The sequence below is a fragment of the Podarcis gaigeae genome, assembly GCF_964106915.1.
Source record: "Podarcis gaigeae genome assembly, chromosome: Z".
Taxonomy (NCBI): domain Eukaryota; kingdom Metazoa; phylum Chordata; class Lepidosauria; order Squamata; family Lacertidae; genus Podarcis; species Podarcis gaigeae.
Window position 1 is genome coordinate 32,824,622 of NC_139691.1, and position 10,514 is coordinate 32,835,135.

At 45.2% G+C, this 10,514-nt stretch overlaps 1 protein-coding gene across 1 annotated transcript; it reads left to right on the forward strand.

Annotated features, from left to right (window-relative positions):
* Nucleotides 1-1,218: 1,218 nt before the first annotated feature.
* LOC310836183 (uncharacterized protein) lies at nucleotides 1,219-9,792 on the forward strand. Its single transcript, XM_083721086.1, has 10 exons — nucleotides 1,219-1,553; nucleotides 5,266-5,339; nucleotides 5,471-5,508; nucleotides 5,659-5,775; nucleotides 6,008-6,087; nucleotides 6,546-6,642; nucleotides 6,808-6,891; nucleotides 7,233-7,337; nucleotides 7,737-7,782; nucleotides 8,086-9,792. The coding sequence occupies exons 1-10, from the start codon at nucleotides 1,534-1,536 to the stop codon at nucleotides 8,163-8,165; spliced, it is 741 nt and encodes a 246-aa protein (XP_083577212.1). The 5' UTR covers nucleotides 1,219-1,533; the 3' UTR covers nucleotides 8,166-9,792.
* Nucleotides 9,793-10,514: the final 722 nt, after the last annotated feature.

A 10,514-nucleotide genomic window follows, 5' to 3' on the forward strand; every position in this document is an offset into this window, starting at 1 on the left:
ATGTAGTCAGTGCTAAGTTGGATTTTCACAATGGTCTGATGCAGCGTAAGGCATATTCCTGTGTCTAAACCTTGTGCATAAGTTGCACTCATGAAGCTTAGAATGTAAGTCAGGGGTCAGCAAACTTTTTCAGCAGGGGGCTGGTCCACTGTCCCTCAGACCTTGTGGGGGGGGCGGACTATATTTTGGAGGGGGGAGGAATGAACTAATTCCTATGCCCCACAAATAACCCAGAGATACATTTTAAATAAAAGGACACATTCTACCCATGTAAAAACACACTGATTCCCTGATCATCCACGGACCGGATTTAGAAGGCGATTGGGCCGGATCCGGCCCCGGGGCCTTAGGTTGCCTACCCCTGCTCAAGGAAATAACTTTCTGTGCTTCATGTTAACTCAGAAGACAGCCCAGTTGTGCTCAGATGCTCAAAATTCCCTTTTCACCTTTGAAACAGGAAGTCCGATGCCTGGTCTTGCAACTTTCTGCAGAAGATGGCACAGTTGTGCTCAGGTGCTCACAATTCCCTTTTCACCTTTGAAACTTTGGAGGGTCTGTTTCAATTGACATCGGGACAGCTCAACTGGCAGTGCAGCTGCCTTTATTGCAGAGGCAGAAAGTTTCCTTCCTTTCATATTCAGGATTTCTGTACTTACATAAAAATAATAAAATTGTTTATGCTGTTTGTTAAAAGTCATGAATGAACTCTCACAACTTGTTGATAAGGTAACTTGCTTGTGTTTCGATAAATAGTATAAGAGGAGCATTCTTGGGAAGTTGCACTTTACAGAGTCAATCTAGCCTAGTGCTGCCTACACTGACTGGCAGCAGCTCTGCAGGGTTTTCAAACAGGGGGGCATTTCCAGCCCTGTCTGGTGGAGAGCCTGGAGTGAACCTGGGATCTCCTGTATGCAAAGCAAGTCCTCACTAGGATCAGGAGGCATGAGTTCTCTACTGTATTTCAAAAAAATGTTTGGGTGGGCTCTCTTTAGAAAAGTTGCAAGAAAATGTATGAGCTGGTTTGTGATAAAAAAGGGATCTGTAAAGCTGCAAACAGCAAGTGTCCCAAAGTGAGGGAGAAAACATCGGAACTAAAGAGGAGGGAGATTTGTTCAGGGTCAAGGTGGGTGGGTTGCTATGGAAACAGTGTCCTGCCCATCTCTGTGACATCTAATGCTGCTCAGCTTGCATAAAAGACAGCAGTTCCACATCTCATTCGCGAGTTAGTTGGGAGGAGTTGGCTGAGATAGAAGTGGGACGGAGGAGCAAGCAATTTTGCTAGCTACCGAGCGAGTGAGCGAGCGGCCAACAGGGGAGATAGGTGTAGACTTTTCTTTTATTTGCTTCAACTTTTATTTTATTTGCTTCAACTTTATCATTTCATTTTTCATTTGGGTATTTTGTGCACATATTTTCCTGGACATTTTAGACAGAGAGGAGTAGCAGTAGGGTTAGAGGCAAGGTTCGGAGTTACTGTTGCGTGAGGATTTTTAGGGAGTTTATTTTAAACCGGAGGGGATTTTACCTGAAGAGATGGCCAGCATCGTCAATATGTAAGTAGGATTTCTTCTGCCTCTTCTTTTTAGTCTTCTGGAGCGAGGGCTTAGGGTCCCGCACACGGCCAGCATCCCCATAGAATTTAACATTTCCCCGAAGAGCTTAACTTCTCTTCGCGCGCGCCCCCTTTCCCTGCCGTCCCATTCTCCCTCAAATCTCCTTGTAGCTCCTCTGCTTAGAGTGAACTGCCGTTAGCGCCAAGGATGCAGGTTCGATACCCATAAGGTACAACTGCATATTCCTGCATTGAAGGGGGTTGAACTAGATGGTCCCCAGGGTACCTTCCATGATTATTATTTTTTGGGTGCTTTTTATTACATTCATAGCCCACTTTGCATCCAAGCAGTTTCAGGTGGTCTTTATGGCTTGCCTTTCCCCGTTTTCCCCCTCGCAACAAACCTGTTCGGCAGGCTAGGATGGGAGTGACTGGACCCAATATCAAACAGCGCACTTCGTGACTGAGTGGGGATTTGCACTCGGGTCTCCTAGTCCAGAATTCTAACCACTATACACCCCCCCCCCCCGCCCTCGCTCTACCCCTTCTCCGTTTCTCAACTCTTCGGACGCTCTGTCTGTCTTCCTGTCAGTCACTCTGGCACTAAGAGAGTTTTAATCGCATTCTTCGGCTCGTCTATGCCTTGATGCTTTGACGACCCTCCTAGAAGCCCCCTTCGTTCTCCAGGCTGGGCAGGGTTTTCCTAAAAGCATTATGCTGAGGGTTCTTTTAAACGCGAGAAATGCTTCCCTTCTCTTTGCTTTGCCGGGGGTGATAGGGTGGTGGTAGGGAGTGTTGGAATCCCCCCCCAAAAAACATGAGGTGCACTACTGTGTTCCTGTGTAGAGCCGTTTGGGGTCTGTGGGTGCATAAAAACACGGAGAGAGCCCCGTTGCTGGATCAGAGGGAAAGCCCATCTAGTCCAAACAGATGTGTCCTCTAAAACTCACAAGCAGTAGCCCGCTCCTGCGGCTTGTCCTCTAGCAGTTGGCTCCAGAGGTAGAGTGCCTCTGTTCATGGAAGCTCTATATAGCGATGTTCGGTAATGGTAAAAGATGCTGTTTTTCTCCTCCAACAATTGGTGTAATCTGCTTCCCAGCCCGGCAGGCTACTTGTCCTTTGAGCATCAGGTGCCGGCAAATTTCAGAAACTGATTAAGTTCCCACCAGCGTTCTGAAATCAGATGATTCAAAGCTCTCGCTCTCTCTCCTTTCACTCCGAGTCCATGATCATCTTGGATAACGCCTTCCTGCTCCTTTCCTTGTTGGTTTTTTAAATAATAATAAATAAATTGTTAAAGATTTATTGGTTTACAAAAAAAAATGCTTTGTCTCTTTTTTTCAAGTTGTGTTTTCTACGGATCAGTTTCATTTGTTGTGAGACATTAGTGTTGCGTGCAGTGTTAGGTTTGGAAGAAAAGGGGGTCGGGGGAAGAGGGGGGTCGGGTGGAAACGCTTCTCTTCTGCCTAGTGTATTTGTGGGTTCACTTGTCGCATTTCCTTGGTTGTGAGTAGTTTGCAAAAAAAATGGATTGTCTCTTTTTTTCCAAGTTGTGTTTTCTACGGATCAGTTTCATTTGCTGTGAGACATTAGTGTTGCATGCGGCGTTAGGTTAGGAAGAAAAGAGGGGGGGTCGGGAGAAGAGGGGGGGTCGGGTGGCAATGCTTCTATTCTGCTTAGTGTATTTGTGGGTTCACTTACTAGTCACTTGTTGCATTTCCTTGGTTGTGAGTATTTTACAAAAAAAAAGGCATTGTCTCTTTTTTCAAGTTGTGTTTTCTACGGATCAGTTTCATTTGCTGTGAGACATTAGTGTTGCATGCAGCGTTAGATTAGGAAGAAAAGAGGGGGGAAGAGGGGAAGAGAGGGGGGTCCGGTGGCAATGTTTCTCTTCTACTTTGTGTATGTGTGGGTTCACTTATTATTCACTTGTTGCATTTCCTTGGTGGTGAGAGGTTGGGGGGGGTGACCTAGGGTGTTGGTGGTGGTCTTTGGTTGGCTGCAGTGAGATTTGTTTTTGTGCGTGAGTGGGCACCTGGGGTACAAATAACCAGAAACCTCCTCAAACTATACCTCCACGACAACAACTCCTCGTGGTAACAAATCAACAAATACCTGAGGAGATGCAACAACACCAAATTTCCTTGTTGATACGATGTCCTGCAGCCGAAGTAGCGTGTTTGTGTTATTGCTATGCTGCAAAGACTCCGTCTTCTCTTACACACACACACACGCGCGCGCGCGCGCGCGATTTTGGTTGTAGGCTTCTGTCTCAGCTTTTGAGATGTGTTGGGGAGGGGGGTTTACTGGGTTGTTTTAACCTTTATTATGCATTCTGTGTTTTTATATTGCGATTTTTGTATTGCAACCAGTGCTTTTTTCCTTAAAAAAAATGTTTAGGGGTAATCTCATTTTGACTCAAGAAAATCACCATTTTATAGTTCAAATCGGGGGAAATAAATGCAGTACAGTAAATGCAAAGATTCAAAAAATGTTTAGGTGTATGCGTACCCCTGCATCCCCAAGAAAAAAAGCACTGGTTTTAACTGAGACCTGCTGGTATAGGGCGTACAAAGCGGGTTCTCCTTCACGGAGAGCGTATGTTGTGGTGGGAGCAACCATGACATCCCCTGTTGCTGGGCGGGTTAGTTTGGATGGCCACAAATTTGATTGGGCACCCCCAATGTTGCTTGGGAAAATTGATGGTTGCAAATTTATTTAATTGATGGGGGTGCTATATAGGTCCCTGTGCACAGCGTTGAACTTCCTCTTTTCGCTGCGCACATCGGATTACCCGCCCACCATCCCTTTAATTAGGGTTTGTTTGCACTGACCTTTCTATGCCTGTCATGGGGTCGTCTGCTTTGGAGCAGGGGCCTGGTAGGAATTTTACTATTTGGCTGATTGGCTGGGGCCATTTGGGTTTGCATAGCAAATCGTCACAACTTGTAAAGTTGCAGTTAGGCATAGGTGTGTTTTTTTTGTTTATTAAAGATTTTCTTGTTTTACAGAAGTATGTGTAATGGCTCTTGTATTTTTCCATGTAACATTTTTACAAATCAGTTTCATTTGTTGAGACATTGGGGGGGGGGAGGAAGGGGGGAGGCGGGAAAGATGGGTGGGGGTGGGGTCGGGTGGCGATGTTTCTATTTTGCTTAACGTATGTGGGGTTTGATGTCAGTGTTGCTCCTGCTGTTCATTTGTGTTTCTTTGGTGGTGAGAGAGGTTGGGGTTGGCCTAGGGTGTGGCTGTTCATTTGTTAATTTTTTGGTTGGTGGAGGGGATGTGCTTGGCTGTGCCTGCGCCTCCAATGCTGCTGCAGCAAGGGTATTCCGTTAAAGGAATCCGGGGGCTCACCATGCTTTCATCCGCATCACTGACAAAGGTCTAGGGCCACGCAAGAGCCCCAGGGAGCATTTGGGGAGAGGTGTGAGCCTGGCTCCCAGCTTTATTCTTTCTCCAAAATTGTTTACCATTACTGACTTCCGTACAGGTGTGGTTGTCAGTTCTGTTCCTACCTCCAAGTGGGAACAGATAATCGCTAACCAAGGCCTAAGCAACCACTCACTTACTGTAATTCAATAACGTTGTGGCCAAAATTATGCCAAAAACCAAAACAAAAATGATGTGTGAACCGTGTTTTTATTCAGGGGTGTCTTGGGGGCCCTTGACACGCAACAACAACAACGTCTGCTCCTCTCCTTGTCTTCTAGGTTCAGGAGACTGAGGGACATGATATTCGGCGAGAGGCCTGAGCCCAAGAATTCCAGGGTTGCTGTGCGCCCAGGTGAACAAATGCTTCATTTTCATTTTGGAGCATAAGGAGGAGTGGCCTTAATGCTTTAATACTCAACTGTGGAAAATAAGTAGAAATGAACTAACGTGCCCCAATGTCCTTTCCTTCTTCTCTTGTTGCAGATGATTCAGTGACTGTCAGGCCTGTGGTGTCACGTGCGGTTAGTATTTGAGAAAACAGCACAGTACATACTAAATCCCTCACCCACCCACCCCCATCCACCAATGCTGTTTATACCCCCATTTAGGCGGTCTCAGATGCAGAGAAGCCCTCCCGCCATGAATTGACAGCCTTACTCTTGCCTTTTCAGCAACAAGAGAAGGATGAGTCGTTCCTCTCTTGCGTGCTGGCCACTTGCTCAGAGGCCCGCATGAGAGAAAAGGACACGTTGAGGTACTCCAAAAATCTGGCCGTCAAGTCAATTGCGGTGAGTGACAGGTTGCATGAGGTATCCAGGGGTGAGGTGGGCAGGAGAGCTGGGGCGGGATTTGGGGGGTGTTGGGCAGAAGGAAGGAATGGCGGGGACTGGCCAAGAGAAGGGTTGTGCAGGCATTTGGCATTAAATTGCCAATTCCTGCCCTGAGTTTGGGGTTGGAAGAATCCAGCTGATGTCCATAGGGAACTGACTTTCCCCTGCTCTGCCCTCTGTTCTCTATCAGGAAATCATGGGACGGATTCCGTGCTTTACGCACCCTGAATTGGTTCTTGCTATGGCACTGGAGGCTCTTTACCAACTGAGGTATGCTGGGTTCTTTGAGCTTGATAACGAGCTGGGGGGGGGGGAGAGAGAATGTGGAAAGGTGTTACCAGACCTTGCCACTTAGATTGGAATTAGATGGAATAATTGCTTACAATTTCTTGAGTTTTTTGCGTTCAAAAGGCTTTATTTATGCAGCAACTATTTACAGTATGAGTGGAGATGTGAGAGAGAAAATTTACTGAGACCTAGAGGCTTGCATGCAAAGTGCCAGGTAGACTGCCACATAAACAGTGCCCTCGTATGTTTATTTTAATTTTACCTTTATTCATTTTATCCTGTAAAATTTATACACTGCTTGATTGTAAAAAGTGGTTTAAGCTAACACATGCATTCAGTAGAAGTTCAAGAGAATGTAATGTATTTGATGCACACACCCCTCAATATGAGGAAGACTCCAAGGAGACAGAGTCTTAAAAGGTTTCCCTCCTTCTCTCCAGCCTCATGAAGCCCAAATTGCCACTGAAGCTCCACAGCCTGATTGTGCATGCAGCCTTTGCGGCTGTTGTTGAGGTGAAAACTGAGCCCGACAGACATGTAAGTTATTAGTTTTTAAATTTGACTTCTATGGTTGTTATTTCTTCTTCACACACTTTAAGCATTGCACCCATTGCTCAACATCTGATCTCTCTTTCCTCTGCTTGGCGTATCCTCTCCCTCCCTCAACGGACCCATGTGAATGAAAATTGCCATTGTCTACAGGAGCTGGACGAACGTTATACTCTGATGCTGGGAGGCCTCCTCTGGGAAGCCCCAAGCACTAAGCTCCTGAACTTGCTGATGAATGTAAGTATATTGATGACATCAGTGGCTGTTTTACCTAGAAAGCTTTCATGAAGAAGCCGCCACCCAGCATACACTTTCTCAGCATTGCACCTTTTGGGCCCTTCCCCTCTTGGAAGGCAAGCTGGCCACATGGAATAGCCAGCAAAGGCCCACTTGCCCAAACAGCTAAAGGAGGGCCTTTAACGCAGAGCTACAATTTGGGGCTGGACAACATTGCCATTTTAGAACAGTTGAGGACAGTGAGAAACGGATCTCTCTCTGAGCGTGTAAGGGGCTTCACAGTGGTCTGTCTCTTTCACCTAGACCAGCCCCTGATTCTGAGGTCTTCTTTCCTCCCACAGGAACTGAGAGGTTACACCAAAAGTCCAGTTGCAGCGGAGAGGCAGCTGGCAGCCAGTGGCATTGGCTCGCTGATGTCCTATGCCAAGGCGCTCCGTCGCCTGAAGGTAAGTATCTCACCTTTATTTATTAATTCCTTTGGCACACTTACATTTCACCTCAACAGCCCCAAGAGGCTCCCAGAGTGGCTTACAAAAGGATTCCCACAGTCTGGTATCAGGCACACAACACAACGTGTGTCCCTGGGATACCAGACAATTCTGGAGACATTTCCTGCCTTCTTCCTTGGTGTTACACTTCCACCTCTGCCTAGTAGGCTGCGGGACCCATTGAAGTCGCCTGGGGCAAGGGATTGGAGCCAGGCAATAGAACTCACTCATCCCATGATGGAAGCAAGTCTTCCCTGGCTTGGGTCTGCTTCCATGTTCTCTTGTACCCAGTATTTGTGGAGCATTTAGTATCAGATCAGTCATCTGATCCAGTACTGTGTTTTCTTTTCTCTACAGAATGTTCTCGTCCCTCTGGAGCTGGCTCACTTCTGCCCCAAAGAAGGTAAGACCCACAGCCTGGGGACATGGGACTCCCTTTCCAGACTAACGAGGGCCCACTCAGTAGCTGCAGTATCCTTGCTTGATGCAGACCTCCTGGGTCATGTGGCTATGAAACTCTGCCACAGGACAAACGTGGCTATTTCCCTCCAGGGCCAAACTGCAGGCTTGGAAGGAGTCATTGCCACCAAAGACAAGATCCATAAATAGAACCCCAGCCCTTTATGGTTGAATGGGTACCAGGTAAATTTGGTGAATCAGTAAATGTGACATAAATTAATCTCTCTTCTCCTTCATTCTCTTCCAGATGACATAATGCTTAGTGTCGATTTCAATTACGCAGAGAAGACCGAAAAGACCGAAAAGACCGAAAAGACCGAAGTCTAAGTTTTGAGGCTCAGCAATTATGGAGTGGCAATTTTTGCTTACTGTTTAATTGTGTGTGTTGTTGCTAATTGTGACCATTGCTGTTGTTTTAGAATTATTTCCTATGCAATAGTACAGTGGTACCTCAGGTTAAGAATTTAATTCTCAGTCTCAGTCAGTTTTATTGCACATAGCCAAAGGCTGCCGCAATGTACACAAAATCATTTGACAATTAAAAGAAAATATACTGAATTGATAAAAAAAGACTTAAAACATTTATATTATCAAAACATTACGTACTCTAAACAGAGCTATAAAAGTACCCCAATATACAAATCAAGACATTAAACAATAAAATTCATAAGCTAAAATCATCACATGGCCACTAATGTCAAAAACAATGTCAATTAATACAGTGTGCAATTTATACTCAGAGTTTGGTGACAAAGATAGAGCATAGCCTGAGGTAAATAGATAGGATCAAATAAATTCATCTCCTTTACAGTTAATGGCTACCTCGGCTATATAATTTGCTCTAATTTTCCTAGCAGCAGTTGCAAAATGTGCTACACGCCATATCTGTGTCTGCAAGGAGATATAAAATCATGTCAAGGGGGTTCTGGCCAGGGGACCCTGTCATTATAGGTACCAAAAATCTTTTTCTTGCATCATTATATAACAGACAGTGCAAGATATAATGCATAAGGTAAGAATTTAATTCGATCTGGAGGTCCGTTCTTAACCTGAATCTGTTCTTAACCAGAAGCATCACTTTAGCTAATGGGGCCTCCTGCTGCTGCCGCAGCACGATCACAGTTCTCATCCTGAGATAAAGTTCTTAACCCAAGGTACTATTTCTGGGTTAGCGGAGTCTGTAACTTGAAGCGTCTGTAACCTGAAGCTTCTGTAACATGAGGTACCACTGTACTTCTTAATTGCTTTTAAATTGTTGCTTTTTAAATTGTCCTTGTAATGGAAAGTGTTCTGCTAATGTTGATTGTATTCTGAATTGCTTCAAGAAGCCTCATAGCAATGAATAATATTAAGAGTAATAAGTATTTTACCTGCCTTAATTATAATAAAGCATTGATATGCATATTTTAAATTAGTGGTTAAGGTCTTAAACTACATATTTTAATTGTTTTACATTTGTATTATTTACTGTGTTCTATAGATCAGGACGCGGGTAGCGCTGTGGGTTAAACCACAGAGCCTAGGACTTGCCGATCAGAAGGTCGGCAGTTCGCATCCCCGCGACGGGGTGAGCTCCCGTTGCTCGGTCCCAGCTCCTGCCAACCTAGCAGTTCAAAAGCACGCCAAGTGCAAGTAGATAAATAGGTACCGCTCCGGCGGGAAGGTAAACGGCTGCTCTGGTTCATCAGAAGTGGCTTTGTCATGCTGGCCACATAACCCGGAAGCTGTACGCTGGCTCCCTCGGCCAATAAAGCGAGATGAGCGCCGCAACCCCAGAGTCGGCCACGACTTGACCCAATGGTCAGGGGTCCCTTTACCTTTACCTTTAGCTTATAGATTTCAGTATTAACCTACATATATATCTACATGTTCTCTATCTCTGTATAAGTCCATATTCTGGTTTGTGACTGTAATAAATCAATTCATTCAATAAAGCTTTGGTGATTTTGCAATTCAGTAAATTGTCTTTGCCTCCATTTTTTGGTATCGAGGGAAACACTTTATAAAATACGGTAATCAGAAAACATCAGGGTTGTATTAGTCAACATTAGTCCTTTCCACAGCAGACCTATTTAAATTGATGGGCACAAATTACGTGGATGTGTTGATTTTGATGCATCTGTTCTGTATAAAACTCAGTTGACTACTACTCACAGGATATCATGGAATTGTAGAGTTGGAAGGGGCCACAAGGGTCATCTAGTCCAACCCCCTGCAATGCAGGAATATTTTGCCCAATGTGGGGCTCAAACCCACGACCCTGAGATTAAGAGTCTTACACTCTACTGACTGAGCTATGGGCAGATATATTTTTTGATAAATTGTCCCTTTAAAACATTTTGGTCTCTGCAGGAGTTGCTATGCCTAATCATTCCATCTAGTTCTGTCGAAAGGGAGGTGGGGGTTGTTTTCTGATTTCTTAATTGTGAAATGTTTTGGGAAGGGGAGGCATAGGTGGAAAGGAGACACTCAGATGGACCAGAGTGAAATGGGGCCGAGCCTTTGGGGCTTCTGGATGGCTTTGGGAATTTTAAAAGTATCACATCCAAACCAAAACTCTTGGTTGCTAGATGCCCCTGCCTTCTGTCATCATTTGAGTCTTCCTCTGTTTCCCTTTCAAGCTGCTGTCTGGAAGGAGGCCAAAGCCCACTTAAACTGAATAATGATTATAACAAA